This window comes from Neolamprologus multifasciatus, chromosome 10 (assembly GCF_963576455.1).
Source record: "Neolamprologus multifasciatus chromosome 10, fNeoMul1.2, whole genome shotgun sequence".
Taxonomy (NCBI): Eukaryota; Metazoa; Chordata; class Actinopteri; order Cichliformes; family Cichlidae; genus Neolamprologus; species Neolamprologus multifasciatus.
Window position 1 is genome coordinate 3678443 of NC_140448.1, and position 26573 is coordinate 3705015.

At 44.6% G+C, this 26573-nt stretch overlaps 1 protein-coding gene across 1 annotated transcript in view; it reads right to left on the minus strand.

Annotated features, from left to right (window-relative positions):
• Positions 1-12047: 12047 nt before the first annotated feature.
• nrip1b (nuclear receptor interacting protein 1b) overlaps positions 12048-26573 on the minus strand; it is a 41428-nt gene continuing 26902 nt past the window's right edge. The window contains exon 2 of the mRNA XM_085175934.1: positions 12048-18352. Coding sequence (XP_085032060.1) covers positions 14294-17893 — 3600 coding nt within the window. The 5' untranslated portion in view covers positions 17894-18352 and the 3' untranslated portion in view covers positions 12048-14293. The remainder of the gene's footprint in view (positions 18353-26573) is intronic.

A 26573-nucleotide genomic window follows, 5' to 3' on the forward strand; every position in this document is an offset into this window, starting at 1 on the left:
AGTCGTGTTTTTGTTGTTTTTTGTGATGTATTAGTATCAGATTCACTTTAATTCTCATATATTGAGAACTGCCTTTCCCTTTAGTATGCCTCCATGCTCGGTGCCCAGTGTTCACCTTCTACTCCTGATCCTTACCTCCTGTAAGATGAGAGGAATCATTTGGCCTCAAGGAGGAGCTACTTTACAATTATATAACAGTCAAATTTCCACACCCGGGGTTTTCACTCGGGGTTCTGGAGCAAAAAATGCCATCCCCTTCCATGAAAGGATGATAAGGATAGAAAAGGCTGCTTGTCAGGCTAAAGATGATTGACAACATTCCTGGTTTGTTCATTTATTAGGGGCAGTTATGATCATTTTCTCCTATCACAGCAACATTTCAAAGCTCATGACATCTGTTACCTTTATGGTATTTCATAGTCTGTGAACGCCAGCGTGGGGGTCTTGCAAGTGTAAGGCGCTGAATTCAGCTGTCCACATTCTGTCCTAATTATTCAGACCGAGATAATAACACCAACATCCAAACACTGGGCTTTCAGGTCTGTCAGCTGTTATTAATTCAGTGCAAGATGGAAGAGAACAGTCCTCTCACACAGAACTGGGTCATCCTTTAGATGTTCAGGAATAGCATTGTTGTAATAGTTATAACTGTAGCTGTCAGCATGCTTTGTTAACATGAACTGTGTCATCTAACTAGTACATATAAATATTAATGGGAAACATCAGAACTTTATGATGGCACTGGAAGAAGGATCTAGCAACAGAACTGAGGATGTAAACAGGATCTGATCAGTGTACATTTTGTAGTTTCATTATAACAATAACTGCGATTTAGCTCAAACTGAGTTTGAATTTAATTCATATCCATAAACATATAGTAATATAAATATATGACAGTATTAATACATTATTTTGTCATGGCAACAAATGAAGGTTGTGCTGTTACCCCATGCTATTCACCTTTTCTCCCAGCAGATGGCAACATCCTCCTTTGGAGCACCAGCTTGCATAATCACAGCGCCACACAGCAGCAGCAGAAATGTGAAAAAAGGAATGAAACATGAAAATGATTCCACTTGCCAAATCAAGTAGCATTATAAATCACAGAGTCTGTTTTCATTTTTCAGCACGGTGCCTTAATCTATATTTTATACTTCTATGTGCAGCGTGCTGAAATATTCACTGACCACCACAGAGTGTGTGAAGGTTACCTTAAACACCCAGGGCAGCCTCTTAAAACAGCCTTCTTGTCTGAGCAGACACATCACACAGTTTGACCTCGAGGCAAAACGTAGAGCTATCAGTCAGAGAATCGGGGAAGCTGTCAGGAAACCAATCAGAAAATAAGTTGATGAATCAATTGGCAAAGTCAAACAGAAGCCGCTGCAGTCGGAATAGATCCTTGGCTGACAAGCTGATGTCTGCTTGTTTGTTGAAGATCAAAACAGATCCCGAAAGTGAGCCCGAGGGCTGTATGATAATAGCTCCACTCGCACCAGGACATTGAAAATCCTCCTTCTCGCTCTGCCCGATACAGTAATCCAACAACAACGCACGTACATTACAACTGTCCTTTAACACAAGGATGTAGCGTTCGTGTTAGTTCATGGGGCCCATATGGTCTAATCTGAACTTCAACAAACAACAAATAACGTATTTAAAGTTTGATCCAAACTACATGCAATATTTTCACTCCTGTGTAGTGATGCCAGTGCTACCAGCTTAAGAACAGCCGAGCATTTAATTGACAGTTTGGCTCTATAAATGACTCCACTGTAACTGCCACACTTTGCAGACACATCCATCACATAAATGACTTCATAAAGGAGTAAAATGTTGATACTTTCTTGCATCTTGTCACAGAGATACAACTGGATTTACTTATTGAAGCCATTTAAATATATTTAAATTTCTAATATACGTGAAAATGCAACAACACGATGAGCCCGTGGCCCAGGACATAGACCTGCCTTTTAGACCTGCCACAGCAATATGTGGGATAAAGGTTTACCCCGCATACTGAATAAAACAGTTACACGTTATTGTATTGTAGAAGTCAGTTAATCCATGAACGCACCGATGAGATTTCACAGTCAGTTTTGCTTCTTTATTTTAGCAAATGTTCTGGCTATACCGGCTCCGTGGAACCTGAAAGATAATAAAAATAAGCAGAACTAGAAAATGAATGCTTAAAAATGTTTTGAGATGTGCCCATTTCCCCCCCAGGATCTCCCTCTTTAAGCAAACGAACCGACTATGGTGCTTCATGTGTGGCTAAAATAAGACCCTTTGCAAACAGACCAGGTTGGGTTGGCTTCAAGCAGACTTTCTGTATACACATTATATTGCAACAATGTTTTGGAAACAAAATGTTGAAATACCTGTATGGTTATGGGCCGTGTGCTGCTCTTGAGTCTGCTTTTGTACCTGCCAGGTTTTTTTCAGTTTTTTCCCTCAGGGGTTTTAGACACGAGCCAGTGATTTGGTTTAAAGTCTATCTATCTATCTGAATTTTTTTATGAGTCCATGACGTCTTTAAGAAAAAGAGTCAGCATAAAATTACACATAACTGCGAGGAGTGCAGGTTTTCCGATCGCACTGAAACACATCATTTGTTTTAAAGGCTTATTTGTTAACACAAGTCATTCAGTTAAACCTCATTTCAGTCTTAAATTCACTAACGTGAGGGTGACTTATAATCAGGAAAAGAAAATACAATGCATCTACGGAAGCTGCAAAGGAAAGCAGACGGCCAATCGGTAAATCAATCAAATCCAGTCTTTGTTTTTTCATGCAGCAAACCTCAGTGGTTGTTTTCAACACTACTGACTTATTGTTCCCCAACAGCAAATTTATATGTCATAAAACATGAAGCTGTAAAAACTGATGGGTCATCTGAAAGCATTTTTCTGGTCCTGCTTTAGTGTGGAATAAATATATATATATATATATATATATATATATATATATATATATATATACATATATATATATATATATATATATATATATACATATATATATTTCCTCATCTGGAAATAAGTAAGATCCGTGGACATCTCAGGATCTGATTTTCTTATTAAGTAAATTAGAATATAGACTCTATGGGACTACCATAGATGTTCCTAAATGATATGGAAATGATCAGGTGCCTTAAACCGTCGCAGCACAGCAGCGTCTGCAGGCAGTGAGGACATATCACTGCATTTTTTCGGGTGCTGTCTTGCCAACAATAACACAAAGCTTGTTTCATTTTAAAATAACATTGATTGTGTTTTTCCCCTTTGCTTTTTTGAAGCTTAGAGTGCAGCAGGAGCATTGATTTTATGACAGCGTAAAGAATGAAGTAGTTAAACTCTGTCGCGGCTCGATGTCGGCTATCCTGACAAGATCATTATTTTTGAGGATTTCAGCCATTTTCAAGGTGTCTTTCCCAGATAATGGGCAGGACATTCACCACTTCCCAAATAAACTATGTTTCAAATTTAGTAAATTTTTTTATAAAGCTTAACAAAAGCAGCATTAGTCTGTGTTTTACTGCTCATCTCAACCTTGTTAACAGAAATTACATGAGGATTGTTTAGTATCATCTTCTTTGTGTGCACAATTAACTCTCACTCCCTGCACGAAAATAATTATTTGGATTCACATAAAAAATGGAAAGCATTTCCACGGGACTGATTCTGTTATTTCAACTTAATTTACTTGAGTTAAGCCAACTTAATTAATTAATGATGAATTGACTTATTTACTGTAGTTGAGTCCAACTTCATTGAGCTGATCCAACCCATTACATTACATTAGCCCAACAAAAATACTCAATGCTAATAGAAAGTCATTTATTAATGTAGAAATCTTATTTTAAGTTCATTTAAGGAGGTATTTCAAGGCGTGTTAACATAAAATTTGCATGCACACCTTTTCCCTCCAATTTATAACAAATTCACATAGTTGTCCTTATCAGGGATGCCAGGGGGCACTGGAGCCTATCCCAGCTCTCACAGGGCGAGAGGCGGGGTACATCCTGGACATGTCGCCAGTCTAATGAAGAGCTAACACAGACAACCATTTTGATTCACACTCACGGGTAATTTAGAATCACCAGTTAACCTAATCCCACTAACTGCATGTATTTCAACTGTCGCAGGAAGCCAGAGAGCCCATGCACGCTCCACCCAGAAAGGCCTCGGCCAGATGGCGGATTCAAACTCAGGATCTTCTTCCTGTGAGGCAACATTTCTAACCACTGCGCCACAGAGCTGTCACTCAAAGCTTTAAAAAAAAAGTAGGGAAGCTATGATTACAAGGCTTGATACAGAATTTTCTTCACGTTCTTGTCCTTGACAGGTTAAACTACAATAAACAGCAATAGCATACACATGGTGTGTGTATGATTTTCTGCCTCTTATATGCTCAGTGAATAAATTTTGTGTGATCTTATGATATTGTGAGTCCAGGCAACTAACCACTGTTGCTAGATTGCATCATGTCATCTCAAAAAAATACGTTTGTTCACCATAGAAATCATAGAAACATGAAATTATCGGCATCATTTATCGACCACGACGTGCCTGTTGGCTCCATCGGGTGGGGGCCTCCAGCTCGCACTGGAACGGTTCGCAGCCGAGTGTGAAGCAGCGGGAATGAGGATCAGCACCTCCAAATCTGAGGCCATGGTTCTCAGCCGGAAAAGGGTGGAAAAGACGGGGATGACTTCCTGCCCCAAGTGGAGGAGTTCAAGTATCTCGGGGTCTTGTTCGCGAGTGATGGGAGAAGGGAGCCGGAGATCGACAGACGGATTGGGGCTGCGCCTGCAGTGATGCGGACGCTGCACCGGTCCGTCGTGGTGAAGAGGGAGCTGAGTGTAAAAGCGAAGCTCTCAATTTACCGGTCGATCTACGTCCCTACCCTCACCTACGGCCACGAGCTGTGGGTAGTGACCGAAAGAACGAGATCACGGATACAAGCGGCGGAAATGAGCTTCCTCCGAAGGGTGGCTGGCCTCTCCCTTAGAGATAGGGTGAGAAGTTCGGCCATCCGGGAGGGGCTCAGAGTAGAGCCGCTGCTGCTCCACATCGAAAGGAGCCAGCTGAGGTGGTTCGGGCATCTGACAAGGATGCCTCCTGGGCGCCTCCTGGGTGAGGTATTCCGGGTATGTCCCACCGGGAGGAGGCCCCGGGGCAGACCCAGGACACGCTGGAGAGATTGTATCTCTCGGCTGGCCTGGGAACGCCTTGGTGTTCCCCCGGATAAGCTGGAGGAGGTGGCTGGGGAGAGGGAAGTCTGGGCCTCTCTGCTTAGGCTGCTGCCCCCGCGACCCGGCCTCGGATAAAGCGGATGAAGATGGATGGATGGATGGACGTACCTGAGCGTTGTTGCTGACCACGCTTCGAGCAGGTTACAATATTAAAAAAATCACAAACTGGTTTGTTGAGCTGCGTTGATACTAACATGTTAACTAGGACCAATATCTGTAAGTGATGCTTCCTGCATCTTGTTGAATCTATGACATCCAGAATGAAGGCAGTTCATAATGCAGACAATCATACAACAGTTCTGAACAATAAAATTAATCACACTCGTTATGATGACCCCATTTTCTTTCCATCTAAAGCAGCGGTATCCAACCCCCGGGCCCCGGACCATTACCGGTCCGTGAGTCGTTTGGTACCGAGTTGAGGCTCAGGTGTGAAATTGATGGTTCTAAGAGTTTTTATCGGTTTTTAACGTTATTATTTTTATCATTTTATCGTTAGCTCAGTTTCTCTGGGTCTTTTCCCGTGTGTTATGAATAAATCTTCTTTTTTTGGTACCGGTGCTGGTTTTATTTTGTTGTATTTATCCACAACAGCTTAAAGGTTGTGAAAATATTGTCGGACATAAACCGGTCCGTGGCGTAACGTCGGGGACCGCTGACCTAAAGCACATAAATGCAGCTTCAGAAATTCAGAACTCCAGATTGAACAAACGTGGCAACATAGTGTCCGAGTGCTGATAGGTGTGGTTAGTTTTAGAGGCGATTCACTTAAGTTGTGCTATTTTCTGAAGCACAGTCATTTCATTTCTATTTCATACAAAGAAAAAGTCCAGCTGGCTGGAAATTGCATCTTGCAAACATTAGAAAATCAGTTTGTGCACTTTAAATATTCTGTTTTGTTTTGTTTTTACACCAAAACCCAGTGTGTGCTGGCGTAATGTGTTCGTAAATCTGTCCCCCAAATTTCATCAGTCACATCTGTCTATATGACTTTTGTGAATGAGAGTCTGCTGGAACATGACCCTTGGGCTCCCTCTTCAGTAAATGCTTTCCTAATGGGTTTATAGTTTCATTTACTAGCTTCAAGTTTTATTTAAAACATGATCTTAATATTGTAAATTAAGGTAAATTAAGAACATGTACAGTGTTGGGAAGGTTACTTTTAAAATGTATTCCATTACAGATTACAGAATACATGCCCCAAAATGTATTCTGTAACGTATTCCGTTACATTACTCAATGAGAGTAACGTATTCTGAATACTTTGGATTACTTAATATATTATCATGCTGTTTACAACTACATGAATGTACTATTGCTGTGATTTATTACTGTTACTGAAGGTCCGCGGCTCCGAACTGTAGTAAAGGGACCTCTGGCTAATACGGTGGGTTCGTGTCGGGCTCGTAGCCGAAAACTAGCTTTACTTTGTTGTCTGGGTCAACTTTGCTAGCAGAGACAGAGAGAGGCGTTGAAAGGCTGCTCCAACAGAACTTATTGTTTTTGGAGGAAAACACGAACACGGTGTACAGTCGAGTCTTAATAGCTTACTTACAACTGGGCTCGTCAGGCTCTCTTCTTGGCTGCAGTGGTTATTATTATATTTACATGCTTCCAGCTCCCATTTCTGCTCGATGACAGCTCGTACTTTTCCTTTTTCTCCCTCCCTCGCTCACAGACACATAACGTGTATGGCAGTCCATTCTCCCTGCAGCACGGACTACACTGCCCATGATGCTACATTCTTTAGCGCTATACCTGTAGCATTCTGCCTATTAGCTTAGCACAACAACAACAACAGGCGCTCTCTCACCCAGGAAACACGCAGAGAGAGGTCACCCTGTAACCATGGCAACCGTAACGCTGCCGCCTGGAACAACAGAACGTAGCTGTCAAACAAAACCCAAACAGTCCTGACCGCCGTGTAATCCATTTATTTCAACAAAGTAACTGTATTCTAAATACCACTTTTTTAAACGGTTACTGTAACGGAATACAGTTACTCATATTTTGTATTTTAAATACGTAACGGCGGTACATGTATTCCGTTACTCCCCAACACTGAACATGTATGCCTTACCCTGTAACTGCAAGTTTCTAGACTGTGTCCCCCACTTCCTTTGTTAGCTCTACGCCTCACTCATCCAGCCTTTAAACAGTAACATGGCAAAAACACCCAGCTTGAAGCGACACAGCAAGATTTTCTTAAATAAAGTAAGTTATTAACAATAAAGAAAAATCAAGATTCATTTGTCCTACAAAAAATGGGCATCTATGCTCCGTCTGCAGTTGCTGTGGGGCCCAGTTTGAGAACCACAGTGATGAATGAAGAGTCGTGGGGTTGTCAAGATCATATATAACCTGGTAACCATGACGTAAAATGCCATATTTAAATGCAAAAGAGAAAAAATTCAGTTTCTGCTGGTGGCCTCATAGTTAAAGTTCCTCACAGTCGATAAGATTAATCTCCTGTGAAACGTAGACATCTGTGCAAAATTTCATAGCAACATCAAGACTTTGTTGTCCATAAACTCCTGCTGCTGGCAGGCTGAAAAAAAACTCAACACCAAACAAACAAGCTAATAATTGAAATATGAGGCATGCCACACGAGTACAGGGGCAGCATTTATAATCTGGAGCTATTATATTCCCATATAAAGATAAACTGGTGTTCCTCCCCGTGTCTTACGGATCGTCTTCCCTTCTAAATATTGTATCATGCTGTCAAACTAATAAGTGCTCTTAACATAACATCTTCACTTTCTGAAATGCAACCAAATCCCCTCTGACAGCCAGATACAGCTTCATTCTGTTTTTTTCCCTTCATGACTTCACACTGAGTTGAATATTAGAAAGCTAATTCAACAGAGTTAAGTTTGGCAGGCTTCATCCTAAGTCTGCACAAAGTTCACATCCCAAGCTGGTCTTAGCCAGACTGGTTGACACTAAACTGCCCTTTCTCGCTGAGAGATGTTTACTTGAAAAGTTCATGACCCCGCAGATCAACCACAGTGTCACGATTCATACAGGAAATTAGCGGTAAAAACGTTTCTCGAAGATGACATCGTTCACACGAGAGAGGTGGAAAATAAAGAGATGGCAGTTCGTTGTTTGCTGTCACTCGAGTTCGAACTGAGAAAATTAAGATTCAGATCAAGCGTGAGCTTAATCGCCTATGAAAACAGGAATGCTCGCTCCCGTCGTTACTAATCGAATACCTCAGGATGTGTAAGCGAGAACTTCTTTGAACGGAGAAACTTTCTGAGACGATCAGAAGCAATACAAGACGCCGGCAGACAGGAGACCGACACTGCTAGCTCTCCCTAGCCAGTTTGTAAAACATTTACCCTCGTGCTTATCTGACATGGCAAATACCATCCATGTTCTTTTAGTGTCAGCCAAGATCCCTCAAGCTGACAGCCTGCTCTGTGGACTGCAGGGACTCTCACTCATCATGAATATTACATCGGGCCTGTTTACAGGCCTGCACATGGACAGAAGTAAGGAAGCTTTATAAAACTGCACTGTATTTTCACTTGCAGTGTTCACCCCCTCTGCAGCCTCTCTGCACATTTGTGCTATTAGTCATTCGTGAATAATTACCACATCATGTATGAGGACTGGGAGGCCATGGGAAACAGTGAGGGTCAAGAGGCTATCGAGCCCAAAAGAAAAGAAAGGGCTCGAGCCATGCCGCCACTTGTCATATTTCCATGAGAGATTGCGAGAGTGGCCTGAGTGTATTGCTGGGGAGCGGAAGCAGGGAGATGTGGTTTGTGGTTTGAGTGCATATGTGTGCAGAGGAGGTGTCGGGGGGGGGGGGGGGGGTAGGAAGAGAGGGGAGGGGGAGCTACAGCTGCGGGGCCAACAGTTGATCCTGTCCCGGGAAACAGGATCAGCCAGGTCAGGTCGAGGGAGGTGAGGCAAGAGGTCATGACCCTGCAGGGGGGTTAAGGGAAAGACTTCACAAAGAGGTACATCTTCAAAAGCCTCGGGGAGGGAGGGCTAGTATAAGGTTGTGAAATCAAACCTTTTTTTCCTCAGTGCACGACTTTCCCCAGGTGTTTCGCTTCAATCCTTTTGAATACTGACTCGTGGCTCTGCTCATCCAGCCACTGGAGAAGCATCACCTCAAGGCAAAGTAGAGAAACAGTTGGACTAGTATCTGTGAGGCATATCAGCCTTTTATTTATATATTCTACTTTAATGACACTCCAAATGGGGACATGAGACCCATAAAATGCTAATTAGAGAGTGTGTGTGACAGAGTGTGTGTGCACGCGTATGTTTACATAACATTTGAGGTCAAATCACATGCTCAAAGTTCAAAGGCTTCGCTAAGAAAAGGGCGATGAAACATCTGGGAGCGGATTCATCACACCCGTCACTAAGACGACTGGTGACAAGTGTTAGCTCTGTATGGCCTCCATGTGAATAAACAAAGCACATAAAGAGGAAAGCATCTCATTTACGCTAAAGTCGTCAGGCTTGCTGTTTCGAACAAGTTCCCATGCAGATAAACCCTTGGCCCAGCACGTTAAGTGCAGTCATTAAGTTGTTTGTCAGAGACTAAGCATCTGTAATGCCAGGAAATCATTTCTGGACATCTCGTAAGTATGAAAACGTCTGTCGTGGGACTTCCGAGTGCTCGGCCTGCAGTTGAGTCGCTGGCGGCCTCATGTGCAGCGTTTACATCCTTTTGGCCTCACGCTGAGGTCAGGAAATCAAAGAGCGAAGCCACAGACAAACAGTCGATTGTCAAGTTTTACACCTTGACCTCAGCTTAAACTCGCAGCCGCCTACTTTAAGCTTGCCGCTGCTCCGGCAATCAGAGGAAATCGAGAGGTTACTGGTAGTTCAGCCTTGATAAGAATCTTGAAATGGAGAAGTTCACCGAGGGGAAAGGTTACTGGGAGTTTAAAGAGAGTGCAGTCAGTCATGGGGAGGATTAAATAAAAGGGAAGTCAGGGCTGAGGAACTGTGCTGCAATTTCAAAAGTGCACTGCAGACAAAAAGCTGTCTGTTCATTCGCTGGACTTCATATTCAGACGGTGCAGGGGAAGTTTAGCTTGAACTTGTCCTCACCTTTAGGAAATCTCACGCTACGGGCTGCTTTTTCTCAAGTCGAGAAAACTGTCGCTAAATGGACAATTTTCCAGATGGGACACGAGAATTAAGGTTTTGTAACGAGCGCACAAAGAAGTCTATTGTAGGCTCTAAATCAAAGATATACGTTCCATTTGTGTAGGGCACATCCTTGGGCACTCGGTGCGCATCTGGTGACCTTCACGTGTCCTCCCTTCTTTCAGTGTCTTTCCTGCCTTTGTTAAAGACTCGGCAACACAGTGAACAGCAGCCAACTCAGAAGCAGGGGTTTAGGGGCAAATACAGGACATCCTCTCACTCGCTTTTAATAGACCGCACTCTTTGATTGCACGCAGCGCCGTTTGGCTGTGATGTCATTTTCTTTAAATAATCATGTGCTTTAATGTTAAACCTTACTCTGATATTGGGGTGCAGTAGTTGTTCAGTTTCCCTGCTGGTTGCTTTGGTTGTGTTAAAGTGACTGCTCACAACAACTAGGCTGATCATGTCAATGAAGCAACATCTGGGCTAAATCTAATCGGCCTGTTGCAGCCTTAAAAAGATGTGGTTTTGGCTAAAAATATCATCTTTTTATGATCCTGGAATGCCTTATTTAATACAAATTAATTAAAGAGAGAAAGTTTAGTAGGTTAAATCAAACATGGCACGTGGAGTGGTTAGTACTGTGGCCTGGTCTGACCCTCTCTGTACAAACATGCATGTTAATTCTCAACTGACTGTGGCTGTGAGGGAGACTAAACTGTTTGCAGTGCATTCGTAGTATCAGTCTGTGTATGCTAACGTAGCAGAGTGCTATTTGAAGCTGCTAATGCTAAACGTCATTTACATACATTCTTTTTTTCCATTGTAGTGTTATTATTAGTAGCTGTAGTAACCATGGGGCAAACCCCCCAACAGGGGGTTGGGAAGCATATCTGTAACCAGAAGGTCACTGGTTCGATCCCAGGGCTCTCTGTCCTGGTCGTTGTGTCCTTGGGCAAGACACTTCACCTACTGCCTACTGGTGTCGGCCAGAGGGGCCGATGGCGCGATATGGCAGCCTCGCTTCTGTCAGTCTGCCCCAGGACAGCTGTGGCTACAACCGTAGCTGCCTCCACCAGTGTGTGAATGTGAGAGTGAATGAATAGTGGCATTGTAAAGCGCTTTGGGTGCCTTGAAAAGCGCTATATAAATCCAATCCATTATTATTATTATTAGTAGTAGTATTCAAATTTAAAGGCAACCAGGCTATCATTTGTTTGTATACATGGACAGAAAGACTTTTAAAGTTGTTTCTAAAGTACAAAAAATCCAGGTATGAAAATATTAATAAATGACAATGTGAGCTTAGTAAATGAGGCTCAATGAAAAGGCCTTGCATTTTTCAGATACACAATTCCACCAGCAACATAGTAGAAGATTACAGGTGAGCAGGGCTGCCCTGAAACTAAAAACATTTTGTGCATCATGGAAAAAAAAAAAACTAAGACAAAAAAGACACAGCACTGTTGATCGTCTGGAACAGTATAGGACAGCACGCCTCCATCTAAAGTTCAGCCTCTGGTCTCCTCAGCTTCTACACATTCACTATTTGACTGTTAAAAGAAGAGGGGCGCTACAAAAGAGCAAACACGCTCCCAACATTTGTCCCAGCACACTGCTGGCTGCTAAACTGGAAAGAGAGGAACACATTCATACTAGGTCATGCATTTTAGTCCTTTATTTTTCAGATATCAGTGCAAATGAACACCAAAAATGAAAACATAAAAAAAATGAAATAATGTTTCAGGTCTTCACATGAAAAAAATGAAACATCCTTTTTTTTTAATATATATATTTATATATATATTTGCTGCTACAAATGTATTTCTTAGATGCACAATGCAGATCTATGATTGTACGTCAATCCCCCACCTAACATCCCCCCAAACTCTTCCACAGAGCTTTGTTAACCAGTAACAGAAAAGAATAATCACAAAAATATTCAATGCACATTTATTTTTCCACACATTTTTTTTTTAAATCAACTTGCTCAACAGTCTGTGGTTATTTAGGGACTGTTCATATTCTAAACCAGCCTCTCTCTCTGTGATATAAAAGACCTATTTTAAGACTTGACATTTTCCCCCATCACCAGTAGGGATACACAGGTAGTTCCCATGCGTCTGCATGCAACAGGCAGCAGTGAGGAAAGTCAGACATTATTACACAACACAGCGCAGGATAGATTATCATTTACCACATAGAGACACATGCAGAGAACAAACCAACCAAAAGAAATAAAGAAAAAAGGAAAACGATGGGCATAGCATCCTCGGCCTTTGTATGTACACTTGTACGCATATAATTCATATTTACATATCAGGGCATTAAAAACTAGGGTAATATCTTTTCTTAAACATTACAAAATAGTCATCTTTCATACTGAAAGTACTATTTACACAAATATATTTAACCATTGTGAAAATGTATTAATAATTGAAGAGACGTACTTCATATGTAGTAAAAAGATCACGAGACTAAAATCGATAAAGCAGTATGTGAGATCAACTGAAAAGAGTACAGTACAATCCAAAAATAAGGAGCTAGATCAACCAGAGATCCCTCAAGACACCAAAAGGTCTTGGTGATTGCTGGGGGCAGGTACACACATCCAGCTGCTTTCAAAACAAAGATGTACCTGTGGTCTTCTCTTTATTATCATGCAATTCTTTTGACATTTTATGAGATAAGAGACTGCCACAAACAAATAATAATAACAATTAAAAAAAATCTATAAACCACAATAGTGAAGAAATAAAGGGAAAAAAAAAAATCACAAACTGTCAAATTCTCAACAGATAACAATACTGACTGTTTTTTCTTTTTTTATTATCACATGCCATTAAATGATTCTGAAAAGGACTCCAAGGACTCGATAGTGCAAAGTCTGGGTGCTCCTTTTAAGTGAAATGAAAAGGAAAAAGCCGTGATGTGCGTCACACTTGAAAGTTTCTGTGCGCGTGAAGAAAAGTGCCTTGGGTTTAACCAGGGTCGCGAGATAAGTTCCTCACACGCTGCCTTTTAACTGTTGCTCTAGAAACCTGCTTACACGCAGTTGCTCAACTGTAAGCGCCGCGCTCGCTCTGTTGACCCATCTGCTCCAAACGGCTCTATCTGCAAACACAGTGCCCTGAATTTGCACTGTCGAACATCGGCCTCGAAACACGCACTTCAAATAAAAGCGAAAACAATGAGTCGTGACCGTTTAAAGCGCCAACGATATATTCCTTCTCCACACCGTGAATCGGCGGGATCTTCGCTGAATGCCGTTTTTAAAGTCCTCTGAATGACTTCAGCGTGGACACTGTTGTAATAGACCGCCGTGACTATTTGGAATCTTATCTAAAATTGATGGGTCTCTGTCTATCTGGAAATGTTCTGATGGAGAAAATAAATAAATGTCCACTGAACTGAGCACTAACATTTTTAGAGTCATCAATAATGGATGTCGCTTGAAATGTTCTTTCTAAATGTTTTATGGCAGGCAACAGGAGGACTTGGAGTAGTGATATGTGTACAGTTCAAATAGTAAGAAAGTGTAAAAAAAAAAGAAAAATAACAATAATAATAAAGGAGGGCTCCGTAATTAACATTGTAGTACAAAATGTAGTGCATGACAATCAGTGATGGGAAGGTTTGATCTGTGACTGATGCACAGTTTTGGCTTTTGTGGCATTCTGCTAAGATATAGCTGTTTTGTACCGTTCCACGACCTCACTATTTAAAAAGCGACGCAGAAGTGCATCTGAATTTGCTCTATGCCACCTGAAAAAAAAAAAATCATTCAATTTGCTTTCTTTGTCATTTGTCTCATCAGACTAATTTGGCAAGTCATTCAAAAAAAAAAGAAAAACAAACAGAGTCAGTGAATTTCTTTCCATTTCTATTTTTCTGCAGTTGATACAAATTCTACTCGGACGACTGGCTCAGCCCCTGGCTCTCGTGGCTGTGCTTGTCATTGTGGGCGGGCGATTGAGGGGTAGAGCTCAGGCTGCGTTCATAGGCATGCATGTCACTGATAGGCTCTTCTTTAACTCTGACCACAGAATGGGCTCCCTCTGCCTGATCTCTCCCCTCCTTCCTTAGCTGGATGCTGCCCTTCTGCAGCATGTAATACAGGATGGGGTTGGACCGCGAGAGCCGTGGAGAGTCTGGGTTTGAGTCGCAACCCTCGTCCTCCTCTTCGTTCTCTTGACTACTCCACCGCACTGGGCTCTCGGGCTCCTGTTTCACTAAAGTAGGCGTCTCCCGTTTTTGAGTGATGGGCCACGGGGACGGGTGGCGACTCCAAGGGGAGCGCAGTGAACTGTCGCCTGGAGGAGGGGTGGGTAGCGGTCTGAGATTACTTGGAAACCCTGAGTTGAGGGAACCGTGGGGATGCCAGCTGGGCAGTTGGAGGAAGCTGTGATTTTGGGCAGGCTGAGTGAGAATGCTACCGTTGGCCTTGCCGTTGGTCTGGAGGACGCACGGACTGGGCGCCCCCCGGGGCTGCTGGGACAGCTCCTTTAGGCAGTTGTCGGAGAGCAGCAGCTGTTTGAGCACATTGAAGCCCCGGCTCTCTCGTGTAAGGGTTTCACTCGGTGGGCTCTTTGGAGGAACCTCTTCTTCCTTTAGAGTCCTCTGCTGCTCAGGCTCTACCGGAACAACAGAGGAGGCAAACATATTTGTGTCACCGCTGTCCACTGCTCTCGGAGAGCTGATGTTACTCAAATTATCAGTCCGATCTGAACAGAGCCGCCTCTTCTTAGGGCTCGGGCTCGGATACTCCCTCTGTTCCTCTTTAACCTGTCTGAGCTGTGTGTCAGCCTGCATAGCAGCACTGGTATAGTAGGTAGCAGTCTGTTGTTTAAGCAACTGGCTGAGGAGGCCATATTTTGCTATGACCTCTGCAGGCCGGGGTTCAGCCTTCAAGTCCTGCTGGGAATCTGAGACGAGGCTATTCTTCTCATAGCAACTCAGCCTCTTTCTGCCAATCACGTCCTCAGACATGGCAGAGGATGGTCCCACGTCCTCCATGAGCTCCGATTTGACCTTTACATCCAGAGGGGGGCCGTTGGAGCTGTCGCAGGTGACGTGAGCACCAGGGTTCTTCTCAATGCATCCGCCCACTGCCTCCACACTCCTCCTGCCACTGCCACTAGGCCGGTCTTTGCGGCTCACAGTCGCTGTAGCTGAGCTTGTTCCTAGAAGGAGCTGCAGCACGGTGCGCCTTTCCAGAAGGTTCTCAATCTGTGATGAAGGAGGAGAAGCTTCCTTCCTACTGAAGGGCGTGCCACTACCTGAGGCTCCATCAGAGAGTGGAGTGGTGGTGGTGGTCCTGCCGACTGGAGCATTGAGTCTTTCCAAAAGGGCAAGGGGCCTGCTGGCATCGTGCTCCTGGCCCAGCCCTTTACCAGAGGGGGTGGGTGGGGAGGAAGCTGTCCCACACTGAGCCAGATTCTGTAACAGTTTACTAGCACTGAAGGCGGGCTCTGAGGCCTTCTCAGCAGGGAAGGTTTTAGATTTACACAAATCCAGTGGGCTGGATTGGACGTTGGGGGAAGGGTAGGAATATGGGGACAGAGCACCGCTTGGGTCACGGCCAAGCGAGTAGAGGGGCTGAGCTGGAGCTACAGACCTATCTATGGGGCTTTTTGTCCTCGCCTCGTCCCAAGATACCAGTCCTTTTGGCTGGTTTCGAGACATGGTGGCTACAGTTACATCAAGAGGTGAATCTTGGTTACCTACATTTTTCTTAACCATCTCATTATTTCTGCGCTCGAGAAGAAGCTGCATGAGTGTGACTTTAGGGTGGGACTTTAGGTCTGGGCTCATTTCAGGGTCCTTGCCCTTGGACACCTTTGATCCTGATGGCTCTGGCTTCCACTTGTTTATTAAAGATTCTGTTAGTTTGTCCAGGGAAGAGGTAGAGATACAGGAAGAGGAAGAAATAGAGGTGGAAACAGAGGAGACAACAGTAGAAGATGGGGATAAAGTTGTGGTGGGGGGCTGAGCAGAAGCTTGAGGAGAGAATGCACCTGGGGTGGAAGTAGAGAGGGTAGAGGTGAAAGAGGCGGAGGAAGAGGGAACTGTCGTTTTGAGCCCTCCGTCTTGCATATTGACACGGCTTCTCATGGAGAGGTCGATGGGAGAGCAACTCGAGTAGGAGCTCTCGGCATCGCTGCTGTCCTTGGTCAGGCTGCGCTCCTGGGTGGAGCATTCGCTGTCTGAGGTGACTGAAGAGGAGCCACTTGGTGGCAGGATGCCACAGCTGTCCTCCAAATGCCCATTCTTGGTCAGCTGCTTCTGGTTGTTGTGATTGTTGAGCAGCAGCAGCAGCAAGCTACTGCATGTCTGGGGTGGGCGGGTTGGACGCGAGTCAAAGCCTCGTTTCTCCCGAGGTGGCTGGCTGTGAGTGTGGCTTGGAGCACGTGGGGGAGTGGGCGGGGAGCTTTGGCTGTGGCCACGCAGCAAAGAGGGGCTCTGTGGATTTGACAGGGCCATTCGAGGGAGTGTTGTCGTTACTGTGGTGGTTGTTGTCATTCCATTTTGGGTTGTTAAGGAGCTTAGCGCGTCTGGAGCTCCGGGCAGACTGGGTGGCCTTTTGTCCTGGTTGTGCTGCTGGTTTGCCATGGCAGCTAGTCTTTCGCTGGCTGATCTTCCAGAGAGCTGTGCTTTGAGCGCGTGCTCCCTGGAATACTGCTGGAGATGGGCTTCGCTGGACAGCAGCAGGGCCAGCTGACTGCAGGCGACACTGGGCTTAGGCGAAGGCGCCGGACTAGAGCGGATTTTCACGATGTTAGCCACGGCCTTCAGTCGCTCTGCGCAGGAAACTGAATCTGCAGCTGTAGCAGCAGCAGGAGGCGTGGCGCTGTGTGCTGAGCGAGGCGATTCCGGGGGTCTGTCCTGGCTGTGTCCGCGACGACTGTAAGGTGTGTTGCTATGATTCTGAAGTTTGCTCTTTCTCATCAGGCCCTTTAAGCGGCTCGAGGCTGTCCCGTACACAGGTAGCGGCTCTTTGTCTGCAGGTGGCGCCTTGGATGGAGACGAACACTCGCTCGGGGGTTTGTTAGAGTGCTGAGACATCGCCACGCTCTGAAGTCGTGAGCTAAATGACTGAAGCAGTGACGCCAGCAGGGTGCTCTCTCCAGCATGAGGAGATCCCTCTAGTGCTCCATTCTGCATCCCTCCCACTTGGCCATTCAGCTCCGCTGGGGGCGAGCTCATTCGCTGGTTCCCTGGATCATTCCAAGCTCCCGAGCGCAGTAAGCGGGCTTTCTTGAGGTGCTGAGAAGAACCCAGAGTGGGCCCATTGGTTCCACCCTTGGGAGCTGTGGGTCCATGGTTGGGCAGTTGGAAGGGCCCACCCACCTTATCGCCCTGCTCCTGATTGCTGTGGGCAGCCTCCGACCTCCCACTTGCCGTGGCCCCAGGCCCGGCCACCACTGGATGCATCAGTAAACCTTCCAGATAAGTTAGAACAGCTGAATCCTTGTGTGTCTCAGGGCCAGGCTCCTCCCCATGAGTCATGTTCAATACTAGGATCCCCTCGTATGGCTCAGCACTTCTTACTGGGAAATATGTCCACTAGGTCATCTGGTTGACAGCGGCACGTACTTCCTAAATACCAAAAAGCGGGCAGGGTATTTTACCGAGTGTACAGCAGAGGGGGAGGAGTGGATGCACTAGATGGATGTGATCCTCTCTGTAGTGGGCACAGTCACCACTGTGTTGAAACAGCAACCGTGGGTGGAGACAATCCGGGGCAGGTAGGCCTCCCAGGCATTGTTGTACGCCTTTAAACGCCGCAGGATCCCAGAAGGCCCAGCTCGAGGCTTATGTGAAAAGCAACTGAGGAGTCAGCGGGATTTCACCACAAAGATGTTGACACATTCCGTGGCTGTGGATGTTTGGGATGTCTGTCCTATGGCCTGGCTGTGGTTCTGTCAGTGGCGCCTTTCAGCTTCGCAGATCTCACATGGGGGGGACCTATGGCAGTGAGCGAGAGACAGAAAAGAGGGAGTTGGGTAGAGTGGGGGAGAGAAAAAAGAGAAAAGGGGAGAAACTGTGTGAGAAGCAGGGATTTACACAGCACTATATCACATTCATTTCACCACCTTGTCTGCCGTCTCTGTTACTTAGCAACATTTCAGATTGACTGCACACGGCTCCTTCTCCTCTCTGCACTCTCCCCTCGCAGCCACCGAACAGACGACAAATGTAGATTAGGCCTGATTGGATCCAAATTGAAAATGCAGGCCCACTACCTTGAAAACATTCAGGTCTCGAGCAGTAAGCCCCTCGCAGCAATGTCTTTCAAAAGCAAAGGGCCTTGTGAGAGCTGTGAATAATTCCTTATGCAGCTTGTCATTTCAGTGGATTATCCCCACCACCGCCACCCCCGCCGCCCCCCTGCTCCTTATGCACTTGAGCAGCATCGCACACGACACAAACCTTGGACTACATAAAGCATGAGCCACCCACCCGCTCCCCGTGTCACATGCACACTAGTAAGCCTTTAAGCGTTCGTGCCTAGACACAGGAACGAACGTGTGCACGGAGGCACATATAGACGCATGTATAATCTTACTGCTGCGTTATCTTTATTAACACCTGGCCAGCTGGGCTTAGCGCTTTTGACCCCGATTCTTTTTCCTTTAATCAGAAGTGCAAAACTAGAAGTAACTTGATTTTTGGGAGTGCTTTGAGCTACAAATAATCCATCTATTTACTTCTCCAAATCAGGGTCCCAGCTGCCAGGGGGCAAGAGGCAGGGTACAGGCAGGTCTGCCACAGGGCTAGCAGAAAGACAGACAACCATTCACACTCACGTTCACACCTAGGGGCAATTTAGAATCGCCAGTTGATCTAACCCCACTAACTGCATGTCTTTGGACAGTGGGAGGAAGCCCGAGTACCTGAAGAGAACCTGCGCAAACACGGGGAGAACATGCACAGAAAGGCAGGAAACCTTGGAACCGTTTTGCTGGGAGGCAACAGTGCTAACCACCACACCACAGTGTTACCCAAATAAACTCAAAGGTTCACACACTGAGCACTGTGAACTGAAAATTCTCCTTCCTTAGGTATTGTGAGTTTGTGCGACATTTTCTCCCTATAGCACATTTTATAGTTGTACGTCTTTATTAATTTTGTGCATTTAGCCATGGTTTTTTCTTTTAAATCTACTGTAAATTGCTCAGGTTGTGTTTTAGCCGTGGAGCCACGAGTGAAGCCGTTTGCAGCGTCACTTCCTGTCATTGCTAACAATTGTTCACTCTTTTCAGTGTGAAAAAAATATATATTTGTAGTGAATTTCAGTATCTTTTACATGCAGAACAAGAGCGGAGAATCATTGTTGTTCAAAGTAATTGTCATTTAATTCCCTTTGATTGTAGCATGTAATGAGTTACATTGTTACATGTTCTTTTCAACATGTAACAATTTGAAATTTTACATTTTACATGTTGTTCTTTTCAAGATTTTCTTATTTAATCACTAGTGTACATATATTTATATTTATAGATACATATATATTTAGTCATCTTTTCTCTTTTACCATGTCTCTCTAATATTTAGCTCCTTACTATTTTTATATTTTTATATTTTATTTTATTATATTTTATTATATTTTCTGTACTGTATCATGCTGCTGAGTGACTGCTGCTCGTCAAACACATTTCATTGCAATGTTGACCCTGTGCTAACTTGCATATGACAAATAAAACTTGAAACTACATTACCTAAAGTAACAGAATTACAGTGCTACAGTACTTTTTAACAATTAAACGAATAAAAAAGAGACCAAATAAGTCATATGAACTATGAGACAACATTTACATTCCGAAAACATTTCCACTTATAAAATTCAGCTTTATAATAGTGAGCTCAACTCTTACTATTCTGCACATTTTGGGAGGTTTACACATAAACGGAGCAGAGCTGCATCAAGGATATAACAGACAAGGTGCACTTAACTGTCGAGCACGTCTATATTATTGGGTGGGGGTGGCTTAAGGTTCAGGTGCACCTGTCACACCGCACCACTGTCAGGAGGGCAGAGCCAGTGACACTGGGGTGAACATTGTGCCAGTTGCCATGACAGTGTCAGCAGTGCTGCTCTGGGAGACCTCTGCTCTGAACCCTGTCAGCGTGGTTTCCGTGGATACAGGGCACCGCCGACAGCCCTGGCCGCATCCCGTAAAGGTTAATTAATACAGAGTTTCCACCTCGCCTCAGCTGCTGTCCGTGTCCTTTCCCGATGTCGTCCTCACCTTTGGTGTCCGCTGAGCGGACCGACATAGCGGGTCACACGACAGGACAGCAGCCAGTGATTATGACGAAAGGCCATGGCAACCCACCGCACAGTCACCGGGCTGAATATTTCACATAGAGGGCAACGGCGAGGGCCAGAAACAACAAGGTGACAGGCTTCTAATCAGCCTGAAATCCATCCTCGGGGCCAAGGTCCACAGGTTGTCATGACAGTAAGGGCAACAAGGTGGCACTTTTAATGCCACCTTGGAAGTGAGCTGGGATTAGACGCTGGATTTAAGATGATCAGTGAGCAAGTAAGTCTGAGCAGCAATAGGAAAACAATCAGCTTGGCAATTTAAAAAGACCTTTTCATACCAAAGGTCTAGAATAGGTTGATTGGACTGTTTGTGGCGAACTCCCTCGAAGTGAATAACTTAACTGAGACTGGCCCATCAGCGTCAGTTACAGTTCAAGGCCATCTTTAAAATGGTGACCTAAATCTGACAACAACAAAAGCCAACCTGGTCACACTGGGCCATCTGACGTCTGTTGTCATGCTAATCTTAGATGCTCGGGATTAGACTATTTTCCCGCCAGCCTGCTTAGCGCAATCATAATAGAACGGCCTGTAAAGACACGTTTGACGGGCACAGTAAACATGTCCGCATGTTTACCTTCCACACAGCCTGGCAGCATCACTAATGTGCTGGGAGTCAGCCCCACAGTTAGTGAGAGAAAGGGGAACAAAAAAAGGGCACTGACGGTTTTAACACAGGGAATTCTGTTAATCTGCTGCTGGCAACGAACCTTCGGAATTACAGTTGACCTTGTCTATGTTTTTGCCCCAAGACACTTCTATACAGAGCAGACAAGGTAGCATGGGGACACACTGACACTGCACTATATCAGTATATATACAAGAGGTCCAAAGCTGCTGCATTCACTGCATCACACGAAGCACAAATTACTTGAAACAAAAGCGAGGCCCTTCAGGCTCTCGAGATGCATTTAATGACAGAGCCGGTGTCAAAAAGCCCTGCCACGGCAAGGGCACGGGAAAATGCGTTCAGTGACACAGCTCCGTTAACAAATAAATGACCTTAATATAGGGAACGCCGTCCTCCATCCCGAGCCCCTAAAGCACGCGGCCCTCTTCCTCGCCACTTTCACGATGCGTGCATTACTTTTACATGCGCTCCCCTGGTGTATACATTGAAAATGACCTTACACATCTGTTAACATGTCATCTCATTGGTGGTGGCACCCAAAATGCCTGACCTCCACCCCCTCCTCCCGCAACACCAATGAGCTGCTGTATGGTTTCTGTGGTGATTATCCATTATCCTTGACAATGTCAGCCAATGACAGAGCAGGCACCAGTCTAAAATGATTTTTACCCCTACAGTCAGCCGCGTACATGCGCGGGGGAGGGCAAATGATGGGGGTGAGGCTTCATCATCCCTTGGCTGGTTGACTCTTCATCTATTTCTCTTTCCGTTTCACTCCTCTGGTACTTAAAAGACACTCTGAGCAGGAAAGGTCGCCGCACTCTCGGTCGCACCACAAGGTCGACTGAACGTGTCGATGCAGATGTCTCGGATTAAGTTTTAAAACGCGAGCTTCGCTCTCCTCCCCTAACCCCCCAGATTACACTTCCTCCTCCACCACCGCCGCCGCCAGGAACAAACAAACACACTTCTTGGTAATCCAGTGTTTTTCCCTTTTCCCAATCTTCAAAAAAAGCGAGTTTCTAAACGACCTTCATCATCAGCAATGGTAATCCACTTAAGCCATTTAAAATGTATGAGACCAAACAAAAGAATTAAAACGGGGGTAAGAGCCAAAGGAGCGGCAGTTAAAGTCAAGGTCATCCATGCCGCCAAGGCTTTTCCACTTGATGCAACAGCTGGTGTCCATGCAAAGCTCTGGGCGTTAATAAAAAGTGACAATGCTGCCTGAGCGGTGTGTATTACTAATGTCTGACACCAGCCTGGCAGATGTGTTCTCCCTGCATTAAAGGGGAGTCAAGGTTAAAGGAATTTAAAAGGAGAGGCAATGCCTAAACACTATTATATCATGTAATCTGCAGCCCAGCCCTGCTGCACATACTCAACAGGGTAGCTCACTTACACATGCAGCGTGACCGCTATTTGTAAATTCAATATGGCCTGACATGATTAAATAAGACAAAACATAAGCTACCTGACCAAATGCAGTTGCTCCGAGCCTTCGGCGAGCGAACGAGTCCACGAGAGGAAAGTTGAATTAAAAAGCTCGTGTTCACCTTGAGAAAGGTAAAGAAGGGGATAAACATGCTAGTGAACAGCGGGAGAGCCCGAGCAAGAAAACGCTTTTGCAGATAAGTCAATCGGGACAAAATAACACCGAAACGCAATACACAGAAACACGCACGCCCACACAGTGAGAACTAGGGCACACTGACCCACTTCTTAGGATGCATTGACCAAACAAGTCATGCATAGCCCGCACACACCCCCCGTGTAAGCCCATGGATGCACCCCGCGTAGAGGAAATGCGATACGTGAGTGCAGGAAAGTCAGATTTCTCGACTTAAGCGGCACAGGTTGCCTGCTCAAACATCCTACTCAGAGTGTGCTGGGGACATTTCAGAAAATGGGACCAGAGTGCTAAACTTCTCAGGCTGCATCTGGCCTCGGATGAGGAGCGGGGGCGGAATTTAACTTCATCGGTACAAAGAGTTCTTAGGGTTGCGAGAGAGACAGGATAGAGGAATTCATGCATGCTGATGAGTCATCCAAGCACTTCATAGCCCAGCTGAGCAGCTAGCCAAACTAGCCTGTGCATCCCTGCACTGTATCACAGCATCGGACACTCTTTACCTTACATGCCCAGGCTCGCGTGGATGCGCTCACCAAAGTGTTTGCGTCCATAGTAAATATTTGCGTGCCATTTGGAAGACCCACCCAAGGGCCATTTCCTGAGTGGCTGAGAATTAGCGCATCAATTAAACACACACACACACACACACACACATATTCCTTGTTAATGAGCCGTGGCTGCCATCAATCTATACCTGATTCGTTTCTATTGGGCTCCGAGGTAATCTTCTGCTTACATCGCCTGTCTGAAATGGCGCTCATTTCCCTCCCGAAACAACACACATTTTCCATTTGTAAACACTGTCGCTGGAAATAGGAACAGCTGATTGCCCCACGGCCAGCTCACCAAAAGGCAGAGCTGGGCCCTTGAAACAGACTGCAGTCACTTTGCAATTGAGATCAAATGTCCCACTGTCAGACTGCCCTGAAAGCTGGATAAAACCAGCTAAAAAACCTTGGCCTTTAATGGATCATTTCCATAATATCCTTGGCATCATCCCTAAGAAGGCTGGTGCTATGAGTCAGCAAGATGTCTGGTTTTATTGGGTTAAAAAGAGCCCTGCTTCTTTTTTTCTTTTACTGTAAGTGATATAGGATGGTTGGAGTATTATAGTGTGTGACAGAGGTCTAAGTGACAGAAAAAGAAGAGGACACATCTCTACTATCATTCCGCCTTTCATAATGCTCCCATTGACCTACTTTTTAGTTTTTAAATCATCCTAATGCTTGCTCCGAGCGAAGCCGGAGAATGGCATCGCGGGGCATAATGGCCTGTGAAGGGACGTTCCATTAGAATCATCAAAAACACAACTTCTTTTTTTGTTTTTCCTCTAGATCAGCAAGAATGCACGGCTATTCAAAGTTCCACAATTAAGGGTATCTTTTAAATCAATTAGACACTTTTAACCCAATAAAGTATAAAACAATTATGTGCAACCTTTTTTCTGAGAAAAACCTCTCAAGCAGCACCAATCCACTTGGCAGGGCAGAGCTGAGCGCAAGAGATTTCAATAAGATTAGTCCTACACCTGGCCTTAAAGCCTGACCGGTGCTCGCACGGCTAGAGCTGAGGCAACCACAAAAACAGATCCACTCCACGGCACGGAAGCAAACTGTTTTCGCAAATATAAAAAGTTGCATTCCTGCTGGCCACTAGAGAAAAGTGTAGGCTTCAGACGCTGACGAGGGTTTCATTTTTCACACTCGGGACTTTAACATAAACAAATTAACCACGTTTATGTGCAACTTTGTAACGTGATCATCAGTTTGTATATATGTCGTTGTTGCTGAAATTACAAAGGGACGGTAAGGCGTCGAAGACTTAAAAAGGGTAACTATACTTTAAATATACCAGGCAGGAGCTTTAGATAACACCGATGCAAACAAGCTGCTGTATGCTTGCCGTCCTGCAACCTCAGAGGACCTTGTGCCACTGTGCAATCTTTTGTTACGCAACCTGGAGAAACCTCAATTATAAGCTGCGGACACACAACCTCAGCTATTTAAACTTGTGTTACAGTCCTCGTGTGATGTTTTTTTCAAGCAAAGCACAGAGAGAACGGATTTTAACCAATTTCTAAGACGAGATAACCCCGATCAATTACACTGGAGATTATAAAGGCATACTTGCCAACACTGCCCTATGGGCAAAGGCTGCTGCAGTTTCATTCGGAAATTCTAAAAAGCCGTTTAAAAAAAAAATCAGGTGTCCTAGATAACGTTAAATGTTCCACTGAGCCAAAATAAAGCACATTTCATACTGAATAATTGATATACTGGTAAAATGTGTTGATATCACCATAATTTGCTGGAAAAAGAAAAGACTGAGCTCTAAATGACACGGTCACTACCTGTTCGTAGGCACAGGCAACAACAGGGCTGAAGGATGATGACAATAACGTAGTTAGCGCTACTTCGCAGTTGTGAGATGAACTAATATTGAAGAAAAGATGACAAAGTTGGTTTGAAAACTAAATATCACAGGAGAGGAGTGACTGCTGCAAGCTGACAGCCCATACATGCCCATCTGCTCTGACTTTTAGGACACACATACAGCTTTACAGCTAACACACAAAGATAACTAGATCGCCTCATTTGAAAGGTTTACATCCCTGAAATAAATAATTTATATAAAACGAGCAAAATATCTTTGGTGACTTGTTGCATCTGTTGCATTAACCTCCTAAGACCTGAACTCAGGGCATTCTTTTGTAACTTCTCTTTGCTATTTGGGCTGATTGGGACATGATGAATGTAAAAACAACTAGATTTCTTTTTTTTAACCTCATTTTTGTTTCAGGGGAAAATCAGATCCACATATGAGGACATTTATATGTATAATGTCCTCGTAAGTGGACATCAGGCCCCTGTAGAGAAAAATTTTGTATTTTGGTCTAGACAACCCAAAATGTGATGTCCACATATGTGGACGCCAGGTCCTAGGAGGTTAAAGCTTTTCTTTAAAATGCTTAGACATGAACTCAGCTGGGATATAGAGCAGGGCGATATGACCAAAAACATTTATCACGACACACATTTGAAAATTTGCGATAATGATATAACTGACGATATAATTGACACTAGACAAAGTACTTTACAACTCCAAAATAAACCCCATCAATGTATTTTCACTTAAACAAGCAGCTGTTTTTTCTGTGCATTAAAGTTATATAAAAATGTAACAGTGCAAATGCAAATTTCTTGCTGACAGTTTAACCAAAAGGCATTTCCAGTGGAAACTGGTCGACATATCCTCAGCATAACCATGTATAATATCCACAAAACTTAAAAAGAGGTTATACACACACAATACGGTAATATTATGTTGAAGCACAGTACGTATCACTCCGCGAGGCTCCGCCTACAATAGCCGTAATGCTCCGACAATCCATCAAGCGGTGCGGCTTCGTAGCTTAGCAAAGTCCTACTGAAACATTTGACAGATTTTCGAGCGCCGTGTACATAAAATCATTTCGAGGTCAGTAAACACAACCAGAGTTCATACATAAGGCACACGGGATTATAAGGGGCTCTGTCGACTTTCAGAAAAATCAAAGGATTGATTTTAAGTGCGCCGTATTTTCCAAACAACA